Raw genomic sequence first — 25,672 nt, 5'->3', positions numbered from 1 at the left:
ATGAGAGGCTGCCAGCTGCTGATGGGTGACTGTTTGAGCGTGGCGCCTCAGGACATGCCCGTTGAAAGGCGATGCGATCCGATACCCCTACTTATGCGGGGGCTTATATACATATGCCCCCTTATGCAGAGGAGGCCCATATCAATTGCAGAACTTCCAGTGTTTTGGTCATTATGCCAAGTTGTTTGAGCGAGCGTCTTGCATGTCTGAATGGGGAATGTGGACTTACTGGGCTATGACCAGTGAAAAAAGCCTCCTCTGCATAAACCACCTTGTGACTTCTGAACATTGTTTGTGTTACAAAGCTGCTAAGTGAATAAAGTTTTGATAAAGAAACTTAGTTTCACCACTGAAAGTGTACATTTAGTGGAGGCCTACAGCATGTCGCTGGGTCACTCTATAGAGGACGTTTAATACACAGACAATGACGAGCTCCTATGAAGTGAGTCGTCTCATGAAATCCTGAATGTCCGTTCAGGTGTCTCCTCTTTATGGTGTCTGACATTTCTGGCTCAACTCCAACACATTGGAGGTGAGTAGCGGTGCCTGCGACAGGGACCAGTACTTCCACTGATGGGTGGCTATGAGACGGACATTGCTTCTGAAAAGAGAGGTTGCTGTTACATTCTTTAGTTGTGATTTTTTAAATGGGATTGGTTTATGGATGTGAGCATCACAGATGCAACTCAATTGAACTCCATTGTATTGGGGTGAAGAGAGACACTGTAGCACACAGCTATTAGCATCGCTAGATAGCTAAGGAAAACACAAAAGAGGGTGATGACGGGTTTGAAACGTCTGTTTTTGAAAAATAAATAAAAATAATCAACAAGCGAAGTGTTAACACCAAGAAGAACTTTGTGATTTCCGTAGTTGAATTGTGTTTTTCCTCTGAAGCTTTACAGTCTTAAAGGATAAGGGAGTTTTTTTTTCTTTTTGAAGCATAAACTATTCATATTGTGTGCAATATATATATATATATATATATTGCATATATATATATATATATATATATATATATGTATATATATATATATATGTATATATATATATATATATATATATATATATATATATATATATATATATATATATATATATATATATATATTGAACAAACCTAACCATATTTGGAATTCTTTTAAGATAAAGAATCAGATCATGTCGTCAACAAAGTAAAGCACAAAATAACTAGAATACATTGTTTGATGTGATGGAGCAACTTCAGTCCCTAATAAATGAATTCCTCGTGTGGATCATATTTAGTGAACTGTTAAAATTAGCAGATACAAAATGTCTGTGTTACAGTGTGCAAAACACATCTTGTAACTTTGAAGCAATGGGACAACTGAGGGACAATCTCGTCTCAAGAGATTTCCAATCAACACTTGTGAACACTGTGTGCTAAAAGTTGTGTTACAGTTTGCCAATGCGCTCTTTAAAAAGAGTGTTTCCTTGTTCCCACCTGCTCTCCAGCACCTCAGCTCACGGAGAGGATACAACACACAGCCCCTCTCCCCGTGATGGAGCGGGTCACACCTCTCGCTTTGGAAGAAGTGGGAGTGATTAAAAATGACAAGGAGACATGTCGAGTGTTATTCATCAAAGAGCTCCACCTCGCTCCGCATCAGAACCAGCCGGTCCACCGGGGGAACCGGGGCGGGAAGTGAATCCGGTCCCCTCCGGCCCCAATCCAGACCCCGAAATGCTGATCCACCCCCCCTTCCGCTCCCCCTGACTACACGTCCAAGTGATTACACCACCCTCCCTCCCCACACACACACACACACATGCACACACACTCCTGACTCACACAGAAACACACACAGGCGCACACACACACACACACACACACACACGCTCAGAGGGGCTAATTAAGGCTTTAATATGCAAATGAGAGCCGCAGTAAATTACACAGCTGGCAAATATGCCTGTTTTTGCCTGAAAATACATCAGGAGTGCAGCGAGGAGTGTGTTGCTGCTGCTGTTGTTGTTGTGTTTGCAGAGAGACAGGGGATTGCCCCCCCCCCCCCCCCATCAACCCACCCTGAGCAGCCATGCCCCCCCTCATCTGGTGGAGTAACTCATCCAGCTTTGTCCCTTTCAGAGGTATCAGGAGGAAAAGTCGACTCTCTGCACAAGTAATGTTGCATTTTAGAGAGGGACACAACAAGGGACACAACAAGGGACACAACAAGGGACACAACTGCTCTGAACGTTCTGTCGTCTGACAGGATGAAGCTCATATCAACGAGTCTGTAGCTTGGTAGCAGACTGGAACGCCTGACGTGACACTTTCATTCACATTTTCACACATTTTATTATTATATTCAACTTTTTTGCTAAATGTATTCTATCTCAGAAACCCTATAAGTGTGCTCCGATGGCTAGGTAGGTAACGATGTGTAATCAGAGGTGATAAATGAAATAAAAATGAAGCTTTCGTTTTTTCTCCATCAAACGGTCAGTTCACCCAGAAACACCAACGCCAGTCTGAACTATTCATGCACATAGCTCTTCAGGACGGGGTTGGAAGGTTACAAAATATGTCAAAAATGATTTTGTTGTTGGAGCTTAAAGCATTGATAGTTTATTTTCTTTAAATAAAACGAACAGCGGTTTTCCTTCTCAGAAAGGAGCATCCTGGTTGCTCTGGAGAAGGGAATGGAGGTCAGAGCTGCGATTGGGGCCACTGAGGTCATGTCCTCCATATTTATTTCTGGGAAATGTGAGGTTTTACAAATCACTGGATAACACCCCTGGCTGGCACAGCATGCAAAGGCCCCAAGGCTCCGGACCAGGGGAGGAGCCAGATGCTGTAAACATCCTGGGCTCAGCCCAGACCGAAGGGGGTGCGAGGGCATCCTCCCGAGATGTTTTTTCCACATTTATGTGCACTCTTTTTTCAAGCCATTTGATGAAAAAATGCCCAAATAACTATTTTGGTAAAAACATGATAGTTTCCAAGGTCACAAGTCAAGAGCCTACATCCTATTGTGTATCTGATTGTTTCTTCAATGGTCTTCATCATTCTGAGACCACAACAGATCATCAAATCACCTTCATCTTCAAATCTGCTGCATTTGAATCTGTTCTAACAGGAAATCAATGATCCCCAAACATGTTGAAAGTATAATATTAACTAAGAGGGCCACTGTGTCAAAATGCAATTTTAATGCAGCTAATTGAATTAATCAAATGTAGAAATGATTTCAAAATAATCTTAAAATATCTTTCCCCTCAGAGGGAGCTGCTCAGCCTCATGACCGCAGCACCTTTCATCCTGGCCGTGGCCCTCAATGTAATCCCTGAAGGAGCTGTTGACAGTAAACTCGTTGGATTATCCCGAATCACAGGGACATTGTTTCTGAAAACTGATGCCACTTTTGAATTTATTAAAAGGATTTTTTTTTAATCCTGCAAATTAAATTCCATTCTCCTCCATTATATTGGCTTGGTGGCATCTCAGGTTGCCGTTTGGTATTGATACTGATGTGAGGTTGCATCCGTCCTTTGGTCATGCAGTCTGGTCCAACATAGGGAGCCATTCATATACATCCAGCAATACCATTGAATTTGTCTGATGCTGATACTGGTGTCTAATGTTTAGATTAGAATAAGAGCACATATTCATATGGATACAGTCTTTTGATCATCAGAAGCGAGACGTTCTCTCGTGATTCACTTGGCTAAATGGAAGTTCTTTCCTTTGCTCTCTGAATTACGTGAGCTGTGTTGCGTGGTGAGGTTCCAGCAGGTGACTGGCTGATCTGGTACCCCCCGAATCCCCCCCGAACCCTCCCACCCCCCCACTCCACCTCGGAGCCGCTCCCCGCTGCCCTCTGAGGCGTTGCTGGGAGGTTTGTTCTGCCTGGATGCCGTTGCCTACGTACTCTGTCCCCAGAGCGCCGGTGTCATCATGATGCAACTGAAACCTGAGTGCCGACTACATGCATGGTCAGGCCGTGCTGTCACCCAGCCACCCTACTGGGACTGACCGTGACAGGAAGGCTGCCCGAAAAAACCTACCCAGAGACCTCTTTGTTTCACGCTCCTCTTAAAAAAAGACTCGGCACACCTCCTCGCGGCGTCCTCCGCGCGCTGCATTTCCCACAGCAATCTCTCCACAGACCCGTACAAACACATGTAACTGTTCTCGGATGTCACTCCCATTCACAGCGATGTGATCTCAAGCCAGCAGAATACTCTGAGGCGTGAGCAGTCAAGGTTGTTAGATGAAATAGAGAATAGCCAGCGCAGATCCTTTTAATGGATATCAACAGATGTCAGTCATCTGATTTCTAAGGCCATGTTTCATTATGGCTACATATCCACAACGTGGAAGCTACTAACATGTAAAGATCACACATACAACATCTTTAAAGAGGGCTGCATCCATTTGGGGGATTGAAGGAAGCCTTTGAAATATGGTATAGAAGAGTGGTTTAATAAAAAAAGGTTCACTGTATTTCACCCTTCATAAGCAGACCCTGTGTGAGGCTGTAGCTAGCTCACAGCTAAATGCTAACATCCTCATGGTGCTCACAATGACACTGTACACATAGAGCTATATAAATACTCTGTTACTTCCGCTGTGCGATATTAACAGTCAGACTACATCATATTTTACGTATTTCTTTTGAACTAGTCTTTTTGATGTCGACTGTTTGTTTGTTCGCACTGTCCATGTTGCTGTAATCCTGTGCCGTGGGACTAATAAAGGATTATCTTATTTTTCACCATTTATTAACGTAAATGATACATATCCAAACCACAAAACTAATACAACATGAATCCAAAATCAAAGTTTATTGTATACATCTACTTGTGTTTCTTGGCCCTCCACACATTAGCTTAAACTTATTTTGACAAGGCCTCGAGGTACACTTGTCTGCAGTAACTGCAAACTGCTCAGTCTTTGGTGAATATGCAACATGGAAGTCCACTCTAATGAGAGAGGTTTCATTCAGGTCTTCAGACCTGTCTTGAGGCCCCGGGTCAAAATTCAGTGTTTGATTTTTGGTGCATGTTCCTAAATTACACTTTTAACACAGGTTTTCTGATACATGACAAACCGGAGAAAGGGTATATGCCTGAATAGTAGTACTGGTGGGGGTTCATCAGTGGTGCCCCCCCGACCCTTTTTGGCCCCGTGGTGGGTCAGTTGGGTCCTGCATCTTGGAGCAGCTGTTCCCTGACGATGCCTGGTTGTTGTTTTTAAAACCAGTTTCATAAAAGTAAAAAAGCCTCGTATTCAGTAATCTGGACTCTTGTTCCTCCTGTAAACATGACCATGTGACCATACGACGACAGAGAGCGGTTTCAAAGTAGTGAACAGCATCAAAGTCAAGCACTTTACTTCTAACGTGAACGATGCCATACACAGCCGCTGCACTTGATGCAATGCAGTGCATTACGTCTCCTTTTATCAAGCACATCATGATGTTTGTTACAGTCATAGTGAACTCAATGTTTTAGCATTAAGATTATGGCATTTTATTTACCAGCCGCCATTGTTTTCCCCATGTGTGTGTGTGTCTGCGTGTGCGTCATCATGACAGCCTGTGGAGCCGGAGACACCTACTGCAGCCGGAACTACCGCGAGGTGCCAGAAGAGGGGTGGGAAGTGAGGAGGGGCCCGGTGGCCCCCCCGCTTTACGCCCCTGGCCCTATATGGTGTCGCGATTGGTGTGATCACATCGCAAGATGCTCTCTACTCAGAGGTGTTTCTATCATTCTGACCCCTTATGGATGTAAATATGATGAATAAATTATGAGGAACACATCTCCATGTAATGTATCCAGCACCACCTTATAGCTATAAACACTCATTGAATTTACACAATTCTGACAACAAGACGGCACATTACAAACTTTGCAAAGGTAGAACTTGTAACAGATTGCACAGGTGTGGAAACAAAGGCCTCCGAGTGTGAAGCTTTATTCAACAACATGGAAGTAAAGTTTGTCAAAAAGTACTCTGAAGCGTTAAGATACTCTGTTGTCCTTTTGGCTTCCTCTCAAAAACCCACAACTGCTCCTGTCGTCCCTCCACTGGACCACTGAGACAGACTACTGAACCTGCTTCCTGTTGCCTCTCCTTCCTGCACACACACACACACACACGCACACACACACACACACACACACACACACACACACACACACACACACACTGCTGTAATTACCCCTCAGTGAGACAGCCTCTAAGAGTTCCACCTCGCCGACACGCGACATTCAGGAGAGGACGCTCTCCAGCGTTATCGCTGAACTCCTCTGCTGGAGGACGGCTGACAGGACGCTGCCGCCGGCTAAACCCAAAGCCAAATATTGAAAAGGTAAACAGGCCGCCTCGCCCCGACCCGCGATTAGGAAGACCGGGCAGGGGAAGTTTAGTACATTAGCCGGCTTGATAAGGATGTATAAACAGCTCCACCTTGCAGTGGCTACAGAGAGAACTTGCCCGTCAGAAAAAAAGACTGCTTTCCACCAGGGCCAGGGTGCATGAATATTTTAGATGGGTAAATAATTAATAATTAACAGCAAACAGGCCAGTGATCAAATGGAGCAGTGTGGCAACAGACATGAAAAATCAGACTCTTGTAAACAAAGACAAGAGGACCCAGATTTCCTCCCCTCTCGCCACCTTCTTTTCCCCCCTTTTAAATATGCGCATCTTCAATCGCCCCCCCGCATCGCCGTAAAACCACACACATGCAAAAGGCACACGTATGAACACACAAACTCCACATCAGCGACTCTGTCAAACACACACAAGGTGCTGCCATAACCCCTCCGCCACTCACTCACATTCATACCCACACTTATTTTCCTTCAGACGAATGAAATTTTCACGTATTCCTTGGCGACCCGGGGAATGTGACTGAGCGAGAACACTTGATCTGGCCACCCGCTGTTTTCTGATGGAAAGATTTGCTTTTTAATACAATCGTCACTCCTCCCACCTGGATATGCCACGCCAAGACAAATCCCAGCTGTGTGACTCCAAAACCTGACAGAGCTTAAAAATTCCCTTATTACCATTCCCTTAAAATATCCAGCCACGCTAACTCCCGACAATGGTGGAAATGCTAATCACGTCTCTCGGCGGCTTAGAGGAGCATGAAAACAGAGCCGCCAATATGGAGGCTTTGGTGCGTGTGCAAAAGTGAGGAAGAAGAAGACGGCTGTGGCGGCGGGCGGCGACGGAGAAGAAGAAGTCCCAGCTTTAATGACACACATTCACAGAAGCGTCATGGCTCTTAAAAGCTGCTTCTCCAAAATCTGTCGCGTCTTGCCGCTTGACTTTAGCCAGAGGAGACATTTCATAAAAATCTGACTTAATCGTGTAAACAACACGCAGACAAACAGAAAACCACTGCAAACAAAAATAAAACAACTTTGGAAGCTGTGCACGGATCGCCTTCAGAGTTAATTTTAAAGTAAGCATTCCGGTCCTTGGAGATTTTAATTAATGCTTTAATATGCAAATAAGTTAGCAGAGATAAAATCATGACAAACAGATGGCAAGTGTGGGTAATTATTTTGTGAATCCAGCAGGGGTATGTATTAAAGTTATGGCATCGTTTTCCTCAGGCCTCTGCAGCCATGGATGGGGTGATGGGGAGGGGAGGAAAACAAGAATCACTGATGAACTGAGACACAAATGACTTACTCGTGTCTCCAAATGACAAACGAGACCACAGTGAGTCTGAATGCATCACAAAAGACACGACGTTAAGGATAAGTAATCCTCAGTCACCAGTACCCCTTCATTCTAAATTAGGACGGGACATTTAAATGAAAGCCCAACAGTCATTTAATGCCGACAGAGCTGAGACACAACGTGTGTCCTACGAGCGGAGCAGCGTCGGTAGCCCGTCCTGCTCACAGCAGGCAAGATGCAGTCCAACTATTCACCAGGTCAAGATTTTATGCCTTTGACCTTTTGGAAACCAGGCGCGAAAATCTTCCCACGGCCATTTTAAGTCCCAGCATGGCCCATCGAGACAATCTTTTGGCATAAAATGCGTAATCTTTTCATTTTCAAGCAGTTTTTTGACTGAAACTCCTTCCTAACAGGCCAATTCTTTGTTTTATTGTGTTTTTTTGTTGCAGATTCTGATTCTTTAGGTCCTAATCTTTCCAAAAAGGTGTCTTATTGACGCTCCAGGAGGCATTCTTGAGGGAATCTGGCTCATTATGCTGGATGTTCATAGTTAAGATCAAAATATCATTTAAAAGTGTTTTTTTTTTCAGATATACATTTTTATTTCCTAAGAAAAACATACAATAAACACAGGAATTGGAATTAATTTAGGGTTCCTACGATGACTCAAACAGGGAAAAACACTCAAACAAAACAGGTAAATAATCTCACCACAAGGTCAAATTAAGAGGCAGTTAGTATCACTTGCAGCAGATGCAGTTGTTATCGATGTGAGAGATGTTTACATTTCTATTTTTCTGGGCAATTCAAGGACTTCCCCTCCACGCTGGTTCAAAAGTTGAAATTAGAAGTTCATTACTTTCCACAGCAGCTGCGTTCTTGTGATACCGCGAGATATCATCTCATCGTGCCTCAGGTACAGGCCTTTACAATCCAGGGACGTGACAAACGAACAACATGATAAATGCTAAATACTATTTCAAACTAATTATAACGGCACACTTTTTCAATGAAAGGTTGGTGTTGATTGGAGCAGACAGAGGACCAGCGAACAGGATCCTGTTGACCCGTCTGAGGTTAAGAGTTGTGTAACCTAAGCTACTCAACACAAGTTTCCTTTCAGAGAAACGCTCTCAGTGCACAGTGACGCATTGTATTGGGGTAAGGCTTTTATTGTGAAAGGTAGGGAAGAAAGGATGTGTAAGACAGTAATACAATGTGATTGGTTGATGCCTTTATACGCAAATTTTAGAACAATCTACCTTAAAATACCGGGAAGAAATGATATGGCTTTTTTACTGTGTAATATTTGTGTTCTGTGTTAATATATTCAAGACAAAAACAACAGTTTTCTTGGAAATTAATCAAAAAAGCCACAGCGCGTGAAGACTACCAGTGATACGGACCAATCAGCATCCTGTGAGAAGCTCCTGGCAGCGGCGCCGTGGTTTAGACGTGTGTGACGCAAAGCGAGGGGACTGTCAATCCCCTATCCAGCGTTTGTTTCCAATGACGGCTGCATAACCAGTCCCTGACTACTTGGCGAACTAATAACGTGTGACACGGTGGAAAGCTCTGGAACAGCAGTGGCCCTGATTTTGCTTATAAATAGTTGGCCCACAGTTTGCCAAATTGCTGGTTAATTACCCAGCTCACCTCTAAGGAAACATGCTAACTGTAGCGTAGAGCATATAAGACCATGCAACTACCAACAGTACTGCTCGGCCTACATCATTGCGACCTGTGTTTCAGAGGATTCAGATCTGTAACCAACAATGATAGATGCCCCTACCTGCTCCTGTGGAGGCATGTGGTCCAACTCCAGGCTACCAAGAGACCGGTTGATCCTCAGGGCCAGACACAAGGCCATCAGGCCTCCAACCTTCACTTCGTTCTGACGGAGGTCCAGCTGCTGAATCTGACGACTCTCTGCGAGGAACTCTGCCAATGCCACAGCACCTTCAGCAGAGGAAACGTGGACATTAGACGTTAGAGTGGGCTGGCGTAGTAGCTGGCTGGGCTAGTTTGATCTTGGAAAACTCTCTTGGCGAGCAACCATGAAGAACACACCGAACACTCAATTCCTTTGGGTTTGTTTTGTGGGACAGAGCAAGCTTCTTATAAACGCCAGCTTTGTGTCTGGGACATTGCAGTGGCCGCTTGACTGTTTTTAAATATATTTTTGTTAGGGCTTGGCAAAGTTGAACAGACTTAACTGATTAATCGCATGATTTTTCTGTGTAACATAATAAACTGTATAAGTAACTCAATATGTGTTCTAAAGTTTGAAGAAACGTTTTGGCAATCAATTTGGTTGTTATTGTTGCATGTTTTTTGTCTGCATGAGTAAAATGTATCTGGTTTCATGTTTTGAGATAAGGTGCTTGAAGGAGGGAAACGGAGTAGAAATGGAATAGAAATGGTAGTAGCACAGTGCGCCGTTTAGGCTAAAACTACGGTCTTTAAAGACCGTCTGTCGAAGGGCTACGCTACAAACTGTAACTGTAATCTGAGATAAGTGTGTTACAGCGATGTCCAGTAGTCTCAGTGAGAGCAACAGTCACTTGTGTTTCCTCCTGACGACGGAGCGTCTGGAGGCTCACATGCTCACTGTGCTGCATCAATGCTGTGTAACGTAAAGTCTCCCAATGCAAAAAAAAAAGAAAAAATGCTGTTAACGCCACGATAGAATAATTAAAATATTAATGGATTGCTGTGTTAACGCGTTCATAACACGTTAACATGCCTTGCCCTAATTTTTGTATTAACATATTAACAGTTTTGGGGGATTTCTGGTAAACTAAAGGTAACATACAAAACACAAATAAGTAGTTGATTTCATCATTAAAATAATGATTTGTTGGTTGCTTTTCTAGTCCTTTTCAAAAATATGAAGGATATGAACCCAAAGTCATGAACCATATTTAACAAAATTATTCCTAAATTATATAGTTTTACATCATATATCAGAATGGACCCGGTCTGTACGGTGTGTCACCTTCAAATAGAATCACAAACACGCAAACCGCACATGTATGGTTGTACCTTCACACGTGATGTCGGCCTGCGCCAGGCCCAGCTGCAGCAGCGAGCAGTTCGCCATCAGAGGCTCCCTGATCACCTGCATGCCCTCGTTCCCCAGGAGGTTCTCGCCCAAATCCAGGACCTGCAGGACCTTCAGCACGGGCTGAAAAACAGCATCCACCCCCACGTTAAGCTCTACACACTGTTGGGACTGGAACCACCGTCACTGCTTTTCTCTGACTCTACCGCCACAACGGAGCGCTCAACGCTGTGCGGCGGATACTTCCAGTGTGAAAAGGCTGAGAAGTTTTAGTCATCATTATTATTACGCGGTGATTATTATTCCTTTTCAAAACTGTTTCCTCTCATGTTCAATGCTCAGAACTTCTGTTTCCACTCTCCAGAGCCACATTAGCGTTGAAGGTTGATTAGCTGGCGCGTAAAGCTGGGGGTGTCTGGGGCACAAGAGGCCCACGTTGCCCAACAGCTTGAAGAGGAACGCGCCGCCCACTCCTCCTCGGTTGCCCCCTCGCCTCGCCACCCTTGTTAAACTCCTCTGGTCAGCGATCTGAAGAGAGAAGGGAGCGCGGGGGCGGAAAGGAAGCCAGGAAGGCAACAGACAGACCCGGAGAGCCTCTTCTTTTTGGAGTTAATTTGCACCACGGTGACAACCAACACACTTGAGAGGGTCCCCCCCCCCCTTTATTTCCCCGGCACACACAGGGGCAGCGCCACATCCAACGCGTGGCGAGGAGCTTCTCCGGTGAAGAGGGGAGGAGGAGAGGGAGGAAGAGCATCTCAGATGGATATGCACGAGGGATAATAGCAGACAATTAAAGAGGCGACTGCGTGGTTGAGAGTGTGTGAGAGTCGAGCATGGTTGAAGCCTGTCAAACGTAAACCACAGGAGGGTTGGAGTGAGAAGTTTGAGGGGGGTAAGAGTGTGAAACCACCAAAAACACAGTATGCTTTCACACATGACATGCTGGCTTCAAACAAAAAAACAGAGGAACTCACAAAGTAGGAAACAAAACAAGCGTCCTGCATGACATACTCACCTCAGAGTTTCATTTTTATTCATTTTTTAAGAGTAAACCTTGAAATCATTCTCCAAATTTTACACCTGCAAGTGAATTTTGGCCCACATTTGCTCCCCTCAGTTGTAGTTCTTCAAAAGAAGCCGACGAAGACAGAGAGGAAAACCAGAAAGGTTAATAACAGCTCTCCTCGTCATCATATTCGACACGACCAGCTACGGGTCTAATTATCATCATTACGGCCTGCGAGGACATCTACTTATCCCCGTGACTGGCAGGCCGCATGAGCACCCCTCCTTAACGCGCATCTATTATTTAATCAAACTGTTCCTTCTTTTGGTAACATTGGAGGAGACAGGGGAAGTGTGTGTGTGTGTGTGTGTGTGTGTGTGTGTTTGTGTGTGTGTGTGCGTGTGTGTACGTGGCAGGCCTTTAATTTCTAGCCTTTTGACTTACACAGTCGCCACTCACATGACAGGAAGGTGCAGTTTATGCTGCCAATCAGGCGGAAGGAATGCATGTTATTAGGAGAGTGTACAGTGAAACGAGTGGAGGCGGGACTTTTTCTGAGGGGAGGGCTCTCTCTGGATAAGGCCACCGCAATATATATAAAGGAAGCAGGTACCAGTTGGACAGTTTAACTGGGTTAACAAAGCGGGCCGCTGTGATCACTTTAGGGTCAGAAATAACCGGTTTGGGACTCTGAGAAGCCGGAGCAAACACATCCCTTCCTTTGAATACAGCCTTCAGTGTTGTTCTTCATTCGACGCAGAAATACTCTCCAGGTCTGATAGAACTGATGCTACTGCTGCTACTACTGTTAGAAGCATTATGATAACAATAATAATAAATTGGGGGGGAGCAAGTCGGTGAGGTAGGGGGGGCCTGATTATGGACTGTGTATTGGATCCGTTGTGGGATAGGGAGCCAGTGGAGGTTTTAGAAAACAGGGCTGATGTGATCACGGTAACGGGAGTGTGCCAACAGTCAAGCTATGTTTTTTAAGTGAAAAAAGGAAGTTATGGTAATTTGTTTGACGTGGTGTTCAAAGGAGAGGTTGCTGTTGTCGATGGTGAGGCAGAAGTTGTGCCTGGTTTTAGTGTTTGGGATCGATGATGATCATGTCAGATTTATAGTTTAGGAAAATTGGTTTGCATCCATGATTTAATGTCAGTGAGGCAGTCGGTCAGAGTGGAGTGAGCAGGTAATGGCCTTTTTGGAGATGTAGAGCTTGACATCATCGGCGTAACAGTGGAAGAGGAGACCATGTTGGCCTATAATGTTGCCATGAGGGAACAGGTAGAGGAACAGAAGAGGACCAAGCACCAAACCCTGGGGGACGCCTTGAGAGAGAGGAGCGGTGGAGGCGGTCCAGCTGCTGATGCTGATGAATTGTCTGTTTGTTAGATATGGTGTGAGCCAGGAGAGAGCAGATCCGGTGATGTTAAGGGATGATTCGAGATGGGAGAGAAGGATGCTGTGGTTGATGGTGTTGAAGGCTGCAGTGAGATCGAGGAGAATGAAAATGTCGAGGTGGCCAGCGTCTGAGGGGAGGATGAGGTCATGGTGACTTTGAGAAAAGGCTGTGAGCGGAAACCAGCTTGAAATGGCTCGAACGACGCATTCCAGTATTTTTGTCAGGAAGGGAAAATTTGAGAAGGGCCGGAAATTGCTCATGGTGTCAGCGTCAAGTCAAGGTGTCTTGAGGATGGGGGTTACACTGCAGCCGGGTGTGTCGCGGACTGAGCCGGAGTCAAGGGAGGAGTTAATTGCATCGTGTCACAAACACACACACACACACACGTACACACACACACAAACATACACCCCGAGCTGCCGGTAGCTCCTCACACTCATCGGTCCGTGCTCCAGCTAACCGGACACAAATGGACTACATAAAGCCTGACAAGATGGGATTGAGTGTGATATGTGATCCTGAGATTCTTCCCTCTCTCCGTCTCCTCCCCTGTAATGTGTCCTTGCCGAGCTGCGGCAGATGGACAGTAACACAAAGACTGTATCTCTGTTATTACCCATTAGAAGCCTCATGTTAGCTTTAGATAAACTTTGAAATAAATTGAGCATGGAATGAGGGCTGTGGATGTTGTCCCGCACCACTTACGTTAGAATAGCACAAGGAACAAATCTATTCATCCCTTTAGGGTTCAACAAAAAAGTCAAGTAGCCCCTGGAACAAATCATTTCCCCTTAAATTTACAAGTTATTTTAGGAAGGAGATTTGGCGGGATAGTGACTTGGATTATAGAGCTTTTGAAACGGATGTTTTGATGATAGTTTTGCCGTCGCGAGATGCGGCCTCAATTATTTCTATTCATCAAGACCTTTCTCTTTGTTTGGATTCTCAGATCACGATGGAGGCATGAGAGAAAAACAACTCAAGGTACCACAAAGTGATAACAGATATACAAATGGTCGTTTTGTGAAAGGAGTATTCCTTTGTTACCTGGTGAGGAAAACTGCACTGAGACTGAAGTTTCTGAGGTCCATTGGGAAAAGAAAAGGTCTGTTCTGTGGAATATATTAATGCTTATGCTGACATTGGCATTAATATCTTTTGTTCCAAACTAAAAGCTGGTCTGTGATCCTCACCAGAGCCTTAGCCAGATGGACCATTCCATCGGCAGTGATCTGGTTGTTCCTCAGCAGTAAAACCCTCACACCGGCCGTCTGCGCCCTCAGACCATCACACAGCTCCTCCAAACCTGCAGAGAGAATAAAACACAACACATCAACATTAACTTATGGTAACTAGCAGGTTCAGGTGACTTGCTTTGCATTTGTAAGCTAAACGGCTCTGAAGGATGTTTGGTAACAATGATGGAACTCCAGTAACAATTGAGAGTTGCTATATGCTTAACCTTTTCCTATCTTAAAGCTGGACTTTGCATGTCTGCAAAGTTAGAGGACCCCCTTCCCCTGTGTTTACCTATCCTGGAGCTCTGCTGTGTTTCCTTGTAAGCTGCTGGCAAGCCAAGTTAGTCAGGTCATTCTTTAATGAGCAGAAACTAAACAAGGGCTGCCAAAGTGTTACTAATGATTAATGAGATTACGTGTCTCAATTGCAAACAACTTCTGTGAACATGTGCTCTGCCTCTCATTCACACAATGTAAATCATGAAAATGTGGAAATCCATTTCGCAGTGAGAAATGTTTGCCTTAGGTGCAACGTTCTGGGAACTACACTTATTATTTTAATATCCCTTTAGCTCCTCTCAGGCTCCTCTTGTCAGCAACATCCCTGATGCTCAAGAGATGGTACTAGTGATGTTTTAATCAGAGCTGCAGAGTCCTCCTGTCCTGGGCCGTGCACATCCCATGCAGTGTGTAATGTCTGCAGTCAGGATGCTTTCTATTGCTCTCACAACGTGGCTACCGCAGACCCTGGCTCTAAATACTGTCAAGACAGCAGCTCTCATTTCAGAGATATTTTTACTTAATTTACAGAAGCATGCTTATACCACACATGGTTAGCTTAGTTTAGCATGCTTATACCACACATGGTTAGCTTAGTTTAGCATGCTTATACCACACATGGTTAGCTTAGTTTAGCATAAAGACTGAAAAAAGAACATCTTACCAGCATCTGCAACAACATTGCTGCTGAGCTCTATTGTCTGTATAGTGGTGTTGTAGCGCAGGAGGTCTCCCAGATGCAGGGCATCCTGGTAGCTGTTCAGCAGGTTGTTGGTGAGGTGGAGCTCCTTCAAAGACTTGTTGGACTTCAGTGCTCCAACTACAATCAGCGACAAAAGAAGAGAATAACAGAAGATAAGCCACTGGACCCAACATTTACATTACTAAATTAAAGTACAATCCCGCAACTCAAACTTTTGATTTAGTTCGACAGACAAATACTGGCAGACATATAGCGTGACTTTAAGATTTGTGTAATTTGTTTGATTAATAAATACTAAATCAACTCTGTCAGTGCTTCTCTGTTTGGAAAAATCTATATTTAATGAAATTGGTGTGTCAGCAAGTTGTGCGAGGCAGGTAATTTCTGGCTGTCTTAATATCACATGGGACAAATGCCTCCCTGCCGGGCTCTAACCGTGGACGTTGAGATGTGAGTTTTCATTCTCAACCCATCAAAACCTCTGGGTCAGTGGCCATAAACTTCAAACTATGACGCTCGAGGTTCCTCGACTTCCTCCCAAGTAGACTTGCTCTTCACACGTCAGTTGCTCTGAGCGTCTAATAATAGATGGGTTTACATCGGCGTCGGAAGGGCCGGTGCTCTAAACGTAGCTTTGGTGCGCTGGTGCCGGCTGCTGGTGTTGGCTGCTGACCAAGCGTCGCTATTTGAGGAGCTGGGAGTGAGAACGGGTTAGATGTGCAACCTAACCATTGGGTAAACACTGCTGAGCACGTTTTGTATCGTGAAGTTATTCTGAGCTGAGGGAGTATCCTGAGCCGTTAGCTGAGCGGAGCAGTGGTCGTTGATGGGAAGCCAGTTGGGGACTGGGTCCTTGTCACTGGGATAATGTGACGCTCCCACATGTTACACACAGCTGTCGAAGCTCCTGGCTGGAAGGTAAAATGATCGAAGGCATATGTCTGTCTATAAACTCACAACAAAAGAGAAGACAGCGGTGATGAGGGCTGGAGTGTACGGAGATGTGTTCCTCTAACTTTAGACAGAACCAGCTGCCCCCCCAATTAATATATATATATATATATATATATATATATATATATATATATATATATATATATATATATATATATATATATATATGTAGATCTTTGTAAATAGATATTAGATATGATCCATCCCTGTATGTCCTCTGAGAAGCCAAACACGGGGCCTTAAGGTTGTAACTGCGATAGACTGATTGATGGCGAGTGAAGTTGAGCATGAAAACGAAGCACAGCAGGACTCACCGCCTGCTGCAATTACTGCGGTACAGATCAAGTGGCATTCGCTCATGAACAATGAACACGCCATTGTTGGAGCCAGGGTGGTGACTCAGCACAGGGGACCTTAAAAAACACGAGTCCACTTCCACGGCCCTCTCTTACAAATGCCAATCATAAAGATCTTGTCACTTTGCTCACATATTTGATGGTGTTTAGGAGATACATCTTGTATTTATATTTATTTGTGTACTGTGTACTGTACTGCGGTACACATGTGTCCGTGTTGCCCGGGCCCTCACTGCCCTTCGCATCCAGATCGATGCGGCAGATTTGATCAAGGCTGTTGGGCTGCATGTGGAATGCCAACATTGTCATCAGGCACAGTGGGACCCAAATGGTGGAATCGGTGGGATTGATCTGGTCAACTCCGCCGCGAGCGCCCAATCCTGCAATCAGAGGCCCCTCCGATCGAAGGCAATGATCCTCAGCCGGGACCCCCCGCCAGGGAGGGAAAGAGGGGAGGTGGCGCTGGGCTCGGCTAAGGCAGAGAGGATGGGGTGGGATGAGAGATGTGCACGGAGGGAGAGGGGGGTGGGGGGTTGTTGTGAGACCCTAAAATATCAAAGAGATCCAGAAAATGGCAGAAAATGTTGGAGGAGCAAGTTGCCGTCGTGAAGAGTGGGCAGCATACTGCGTCCACTTGGTCCTGTTTGCTCCCAGCTGAGAGGAGATGAGAGGCTGCGTTCACTGAGATTTTTGTCCCAACAAAGAACACAAAACAGGGTTTTTTTTACCATGACATCTGGTCAAGTACAAGAACTAAAAGAATATTGTTTTTTTTTATAAAAAATGTCCGTATGTGTGTGTCCATCAGCCATCGCCCATGGCTCAAGTATTTATGTGTTGTTATTTACATCCATTAATTGAGGATGTGTGTGGGTGTGGGTCATGTGACCCTTCCGATATCGCACTCCCCCATTCGCCTCCTCCATCGCCACGGATACTGTTCAGAGACAGCACAGCAGCCAATCAATGAAGGTCAGAGAGGACCTCGCTGAAGTGGATGAGCTTTTTCTGTTTTGTTTATGTCAATTGAAATCATCATTTCGAGAAAATTATTTCAGTGTGTCTTTGCTGTATGTGTGTGAGTGTGTGTGTGGTAGCATGTGTGTTTAGTATGACTGGTAGAGTATGGAGATCAAATACGACGACAAAAAGTCTATTCATCTGGCTATTTATATTTTTGTTAGTGTATAGAGAATGTGTGTGTGTGTGTGTGTGTGTGTGTGTGTGTGTGTGTGTGTGTGTGTGTGTGTGTGTGTGTGTGTGTGTGTGTCCTGGCTGCCACAGCATTTATAGATGTGTGTAGCGGTGTGTAAAGTGACAGGTAAGAGATTAGAACTGTAATCCTGGTCCAAACCTGCAGAGAGGGTCACAGGTCAAAATCTGGTCCTGCTGGCCACAGGACACACACACACACACACACACACACACACGCACACACACACACACACACACACACACACACACACACAGAGTCATTTGTCGATGCATGCAGGCACACTTGAATTTACAGTCACAGTCCATGTGCAAAAACATGATGAAACAAATAAAAGCAAAAGATCAGGAGTGTTCAATGAGGGGGACCTGTGTGTGTGTGTGTGTGTGTGTGTGTGTGTGTGTGTGTGTGTGTGTGTGTGTGTGTGTGTGTGTGTGTGTGTCATACCTAGTGTGTATAGTGGCATGCCACTGAGCTGGGCGTTGTGAAGGTGCAGCACTGTGAGCCGGCTGGTCCGCAGAGCTTTAGATAGACACTGAGCCGGGTAGTCAACCACAGGGACGTTACACACGTCCAGTCTGCACAGACGCACACTCTGAAACACACACACACAGACACACACTCTGAAACAAACACACAGACGCACACTCTGAAACACACACACAGACACAGACTCTGAAACAAACACACAGTGAACACAAACACACACTGAAACAAACACACAGTGGACACAGAGAAACAGTTGGAAGCGTATCAGAATGTCAGAACAACGTAAGGAGGAAGAAAGAGCGTCACTATCGCTCCTCTCGTGCAGAAGGCGAGCTGAGGACTGGAACATCTCACTTTCCACAATATGAGACTTTTAAATCATTTACCACTTCGATTTACTTTAATTACGACTTGTCCGTGTGTGGATTCTTGGTTAATGGTGGAGGCATGAGGCTAGCTGCTAGTTAGCAACATTACCGCAGCTAGTTGTCCTTACTTTACCTCCTATTTCGCGGATATACTTTTTCCTGTGTTTAGCTATATGTATTTATCATAAAGATATGCAATATTATAAAGTCTCTAAAGTTTACTTTCTTGTAGGGTCTTCTACATTTTTTACTTTTGATCATGAGAGAACATGAAAGAAAACAGGTACACGTATCTTTCAGGACCTTTGTGTCACTCCTTTAGGACCTGGAACATTCAGACAGATGGCGTCACCGTGGTTTTTAACTCCACCATTATTTCCTCATAAATTCCTGACTTTATAATCTCATACATTTGGGAGTTTCAATCTCTAAATTTTTCTTTGACTATCAGAATCAGAACTATGTATTGCCATGTATGTTTTCACATACAAGGAATTTGAGGTGCACAACATTTAACATTTAACAATGAATGTATGAACAATAAACAGAGTGACTGTAATTATGATATGTTTTACCTACAGTGGCCCTGGTGCTCTGCTTGGAGCGAGTTGCCCTCCAAACGTCAGACAGCACATTGAGCATGATGAAGCTAATGTCAGCGCCGCACAATGCCAAAGGACCGCTTCCCAAAAACAGGGAGAAAAGTGTTTGAAAGTAAGTTTATTTCAGAGAGAGAGAGAGAGAGAGAGAGAGAGAGAGAGAGAGAGAGAGAGAGAGAGAGAGAGAGAGAGAGAGAGAGAGCTCACATTTGTGAAAAATATAATCTTAACTGGAGGTCATGCTCCAAGTCTCGCATTGTGTTCCTTCATCCTGGCCCGCTTTGATCGCACAGACACGTAAGTCAGTCGCTGGTAACATCGCCCTCCTCCCACCTCCCACCTCCCCCACAGCTAATCAGTTATGCTGCTAATGCTATCTGTGATGCTGCAGTGATGCTGCGTGCGGCGGTGTGTGTTTTTGATGTGTTTATGCTCGTGTTCACAGTGGGAGAACTTCTCACCCGGTTTGCTCTGCCCTGCATCTTCAAAAAGCGTGTAATGTGCAACAAACTCACTTTCCAGGATGTACATTATCCCCCAGAGAAAGCCTACAAGAAAAAGATTACTATTCCACGGCGTCAGCCAACCTGCTTTATCAAATGAGCGAGGGCCCTCCAACACAATGTTCCCATACTGCTGTTGTCAGACATGTCAAGATGGGTTGTAGATTCATAGTACAAAATCATATCCAGCAAGGACGATGCTCCCTGCAAGAGAAGAAAAAAATATAGGGAGGGAGGAAAAAAAATGAAGAAAGCAGGGCGCCAAATTTGACAGAAATGTTATAAAGTTCTTTTGGAAGGAAAAAAATAGCCTCTAATCTGATACAGCGGGAAGGCCTGAATATGAAACTGTATTGGAAGAGCGAAGATGAGGAAAATAAGTTTTGCTCATAAAACTCACATTTTCTTCCAGTTGGGCTGCCTGCAGATTGATGAAATCAAAGTGCAGCGATTTCAGAACGACTTCCAGAGCTTCACAGGAGCGCTGGTCTAATCGCTCACCTTGATAGAGGCAAGCAATCAAACGCAAGATAATTGGAAGGCTGTTTGCTAACAGGCAAAATTGCACGGCTCTAAATGCGCTTTTCCCTTTTTTTTCTTTCTTCCTGAAAAGAACATTTCAGCAGAAATCAGGACAAAACAACTTCCTTCATGGTAAAAGTTGATCTCTCTCTGTGTGTGTGTGTGTGTGTGTGTGTGTGTGTGTGTGTGTGTGTGTGTGTGTGTGTGTGTTTTCTTTTAATAAAGTTCTGAGACTTAATGAGAAACACAGCAAGAGAAGTAATGACAGCTAGAAGAATAGGATGCTGTTCCTCGTGATTGGACTTCTAGATGTGAGCGCTCGGCTTATTGATTACAGCAGAACACAGTAATCAATGAAGTACTCATACAACAGCTCAATGTAGTCTGATTACTTTACCTACACAGTCACAATTCAACATGTATCAATTTGACATTTGTATGAATATACATGTTGTAGATGCATAGATGTAGACAGTATATACTTATAAATAAATTATATCATCACTGTTTTCTTTTCTTTTTTTTTACCAGAACCTCAAGTGTAGAATTTAAGTACTTTCACTTAAGTACAGGTACAAGTTACTTTAATACTTCATCCCTCAAAACAGTTGTGAATAATTATTATTGTTGAAACATCGCAGCATAATATATCATATATGGAGTAATAATCTACAGGACATTGGACTGATTTGCATTTTTACTTTTGGAACCATATTTAATATATACTTTTATATATACTTGAAGTGTAATAATATCTTAAATACTAAATAGTTAAGATGTTGAATGCAGTACTTTTTTAGTTCAACATTTTTCAAAATAAAAGAGAACATTTTCTAAGTGTCTGGTTTTCCTTTGCTTTCCTTGTTCCCAAAGATGCAGAGCCCTGGTCATATCTATGTGATACATTTACCCACAATGCACAGGGGCACAGACGTGTCCTCTCGAATGAACGGTTGTGTTATTTGGACTTTCACTCCTCACAACCATGTTCACTCTTCACTCTGGTCTTCCGTCTGTACTGATGGAAGTGGATTAGTTTTATTCCTGTCTCTCTCTCTCTTCCTCATCTCTTTATTTATTTATGTTACCTGAGCATTATTTTATTTGTATTATTTTCCCCACTAATCCTGTTGTTCTAGACTTATTATTGTGCTTTTAGGAGAGATTATCAGGGATCACTGTGACCATTTTGTAATCTGATTACTGCAGAAACTCTTTGTGAAGTCATCTTCAGTGTGATGTGTGTTGATGCATTGAAGGAACAGCAGTGAGATTATAATCTGATTACTCTCAACACGACTTGATCAGGAGGCACAGTCCACTTCCAACTGGGACCCCCCCTCCCCCCTCTCCTTCTCTCTCTCTCTCTCTCTCTCTCTCTCTCTCTCTCTCTCTCTCTTCCTCCCTGCCCCCCCCCCCCCTCCCCCCCCCTCCCCCCCTCAGTCCCCCCACCCACCCCTCCCTCTCTTTCTCTCTCGGGTTAATTCTCATCTCCCCGGCCAAGACAGAGGAAATGATAATTACTATCATAATTATTTCTAAAATGATTTTTGGTAACAATAATCACTTAGCTGCGCGCGGGCAGAGGGCGTGCGGTGGAGGGACAGATCTGAAACCACGTGCTCATAATCCGCCCTGCGTGGGGAAGATAATCAGCAGCGACACCCGCAGTCACATGTCATCAGCGCGTGACGGCGGTGACGCCCACCGCGCGGCGGCGCGTGTGTCTGCTGCTGCGCGCGCGTGTCTGCTACTTTTACGTCTGAGACCTACAGACCAGGACTCTGTCCAGGGGTCACAAGGTCAGGAGACTTTGGCTCAGGTGGGATTTAGGATTTCATCTGGGATTAGGTCGAGTTTAAGACATGAGATTTGGTTTGGATTTATAAACTAAGATTAGGTCTAGTTTAAGACTAGCATTTGATTTGATTTAGGCTACAGATATAAACTAAGATTAGATCGAGTTTAATGCAAAAATCTACATTTAAATTTAGTTTGGGATTTGGATTTAGATTTAGGATTACAATTTGAACTGGATTTATTTGGTGGAATGCTGCGCTGCCGTTTGGGTTCAGAGTGAGTCTTTAAACTGGTCTCAGGTCTGAGTGATGCTTATAGTTATGCATAATTCATCTCAATATTCAGCACTGATTCAGGTTTCAGTGCGTGCTGGGCTGAGATTAATATTGGATTAAGGCCAGAATGAGCTGCAATCCTGGTTACAACATTTTATATTTCAAAGGGTTGTGTTATTTTATTATAGGCCTTATTCTGCGTTGTTGCATATATATCATAATTTAATCACAACCATATCAAAAACATAATATCACAAAAACTCAGAAGTGAGTTGAATTGTTCATTAAAACATCCCAGTATCCTCGCTGGGAGTTATGGCACATTTCCAGTTTCCAAGTTCTGCATGTTTTTGAAACACATAAATATAATACAAGTCACTCATTTCAAATAAACCTTTAAGACAAAATCCAAAGTGTGCATGAATCCAAAATAAACATGAATATGCAAAGCTATGTTATTGACTGTCAATTTCATCATTATATTCTGTGCAAATTGTACAAATTGTCTCACACATTTTCTACTCATTCTCAGCAAGTCCACTTTGATTGAATATGTAAAAGATTACAAAATCAATGGGTGCATTGTGAACGTCACATAAAGTCCTCAATCATGTTTAATAATGACGGAGAGGCGTCGGGCTTACCTTGGAGATCCAGACATTTCACACCGCCACCTACACACACACCCTGCTGAGAGAGACAGAGAGAGGGGTAGAAGCAGGAGGTGTGAGGGAAAGGCGCGAACACACACACACACACACACACACACACACACACACGCAGATATTTGGCAGCAGCAGCGCTCCATCCGCCCTCCCCAGTCTCTTTCCGCACGGCCTCTCCATCCATGCCACGCTGTACCGGTTTGATCAGGGAGGCTCATTGGACGACCAGAGCATGAATTATGAATTTCACACAGTTTACCGCCGCCGTTGATGGTGACACGGCGTCCTAATTAACCAGTGTATAATAATTAGAAACAGCTGGTCATCAGTTGATGTGTTCATTTGCCAGAGCCAGTGTTCCACATACATCTAATTTGACTGCATCAATCACCGGAGGTGGCAGATTTGTGCGGATGCTGGAAAAACACAGATTATTTTTTTTTATGACTGACAGGCAAAACAAGGAAAGGGAAGATGTTTTTTTTTTCTTCTATTTTTCTTTTAAAGCCTACTCCTGCATATGATGGTAACATGAGATTCTGTGACATGGCATCACTGATACATTGCTTTAAAAAACAATATAAGCATGATTCACCTCTGACCTGGAGGAGGTTTCCCTCTGCAGCGACGATGTGGATATGGATATGTAGAGAAATATGTATCAGAAACAGCTGATCAGGGATCAGGGCAGCGTGAGGGCGGTCTGCAGATGTTGCCTCGTGAGGCTCTAGAGGACGGTCCCATAAGAACACACGGCAGGGAGCGGTCTGGATGTTTAGCATGACAACTGTCATGCAGGAAAAAACAATAACTTCATATCCATTTAAAATAGGGCTGGGTGGAAGCATTAATTAGAGGCCTCCTGCTGCCACCAGGGGGCCCCAAAAGTGAGCAAATTAAAAACGTGAAGTCTCTGGGTTCCTCCTGTGCGTGTGTACTTTTCACAGGATGGAAATCATACTTAACATATTGTTTAGGTGTTATTGAGTTGAATGCCTTACTATGAAGTTGATTGTTGTTTTACATATTTATACATAAAGACGTTAAACAAGTGTTTTGGAGGGTTAACAAGTCCCAGTGAAGTGGATGTGAGCGCGTAGAGACTTTCTGCACGACAACATATCATATCATATATAGAATATAATATGTGTGATCTGTGGTGAAGGATTACAATTAAATTCTAAGCATTTGATTGGACCGGGAAAAAAAGTGGGCGGGCTGAGAACAAAGCGAGATGCGGAGTCCACAGCTTGATGGATGGAGAGAACACAAGATATTATAGTCGGTACTTGCTTCTGGAAGTACATGTCATTATTGGAGTTTGATATGAAAATAAGAAGATTTTAAAAAAATGTCCGTTGCATATATTATTAGTTCCACAGTGGGGACGTGAACCAAAGGGTTAAAAGGCCTTTTTTGTGTAATCGAATATATATATATATATATATATATATATATATATATATATATATATATATATATATATATATATATATATATGTAAAAACAAAATTGGATTTAGAGCATAATTTAAATCAAATGTGATGAAGACCTCCACAGTCAGGATGAAGATGAGTCTGGAGATGAACTCCTAATAGATTATGACAAACATTATTTTCCTGATTGTTGCTTATTTAGACATGAATATTTAATGTTTGACAGCAGATTTTCACCTTGTACGCCTTTTTGTTGCTTTTAGCGTTCAGTATCACGTCATGATATGAAGTGAGACTTAACAGAAATCTAGTTTCTCTTTAGCAACACACAGTCAAAGGGTTGCCCTGTCTCGCTCAGGGGCCCCAGACTGTTGGGCCCCAAAACCACAGGGCCCCAAACCGCCTGGACCCCAAAACCACAGGGCCCCAAACCTACCTGGACCCCAAAACCACAGGGCCCCAAACCTACCTGGACCCCAAAACCACAGGGCCCCAAACCGCCTGGACCCCAAACCGCCTGGACCCCAAACCACCTGGACCCCAAGCTGCCGGGCCCCCAGACCGCCGGGCCCCATAACCGCCGAGCCCCCAAACCGCCGGGCCCCATAACCGCTGGGCCCCATAATCGCCGGGCCCCATAATCGCCGGGTCCCATAACTGCCATGCCCCAAACCGCCGTTCCCCAAACCGCCGGGGCCCAAAACCGCCGGGGCCCCAAACTGCCGGCCCCCTGTTCGCACGCCGTCCTCAGACCCCGGCTGCTCTGCCTCCACCTCCTCTCCTCCCGGCTGGCTCCCCTGAGCAGCCGCCTTCTTTCTCGCCGCGTTCCCTCTCTCCTCGTTCCCTCTTTCCTCGTTCCCTCTCTCCTCTAAATATGATTCATTGTTCAAAGGGACACGGGAGCACAAAAGGACTTGGAAGGCTTTCCTCGCTCGCTCGCGTGCCACCGAGAGGAGAGCGAGGCGGGAGACAAAAAGACGGCGGCCATAATGTGCTCCTGTTGAAAGAATTAGACAGATCAATGGGACATAAATTGCACTGTTTATGTATACAAGAGGCTGGTGTGTAATTGGTAGAGGTGGTTGAATTTCCCCCCGTAATCATCTTAACTGAGACACACACTCT

At 44.3% G+C, this 25,672-nt stretch overlaps 1 protein-coding gene across 1 annotated transcript in view; it reads right to left on the bottom strand.

Moving 5' to 3' along the window:
- The window catches only part of si:dkey-288a3.2 (protein phosphatase 1 regulatory subunit 37), a 58,718-nt gene that overhangs the window by 19,309 nt on the left and 13,737 nt on the right, over window positions 1-25,672 (bottom strand). Inside the window, exons 3-10 of the mRNA XM_068595449.1 lie at window positions 23,091-23,136; window positions 20,250-20,350; window positions 19,934-20,053; window positions 18,338-18,485; window positions 15,329-15,484; window positions 14,341-14,453; window positions 10,715-10,856; window positions 9,462-9,628 (exon numbers count right to left, since the gene is read on the bottom strand). Coding sequence (XP_068451550.1) covers window positions 9,462-9,628; window positions 10,715-10,856; window positions 14,341-14,453; window positions 15,329-15,484; window positions 18,338-18,485; window positions 19,934-20,053; window positions 20,250-20,350; window positions 23,091-23,136 — 993 coding nt within the window. The remainder of the gene's footprint in view (window positions 1-9,461; window positions 9,629-10,714; window positions 10,857-14,340; window positions 14,454-15,328; window positions 15,485-18,337; window positions 18,486-19,933; window positions 20,054-20,249; window positions 20,351-23,090; window positions 23,137-25,672) is intronic.

Source organism: Clinocottus analis, unplaced genomic scaffold, assembly GCF_023055335.1.
Source record: "Clinocottus analis isolate CAN_PGR_092001 unplaced genomic scaffold, fCliAna1.0.p SCAF_30, whole genome shotgun sequence".
In the NCBI taxonomy this organism is placed as follows: domain Eukaryota; kingdom Metazoa; phylum Chordata; class Actinopteri; order Perciformes; family Cottidae; genus Clinocottus; species Clinocottus analis.
This window is presented reverse-complemented; position numbering and strand designations above follow the sequence as displayed.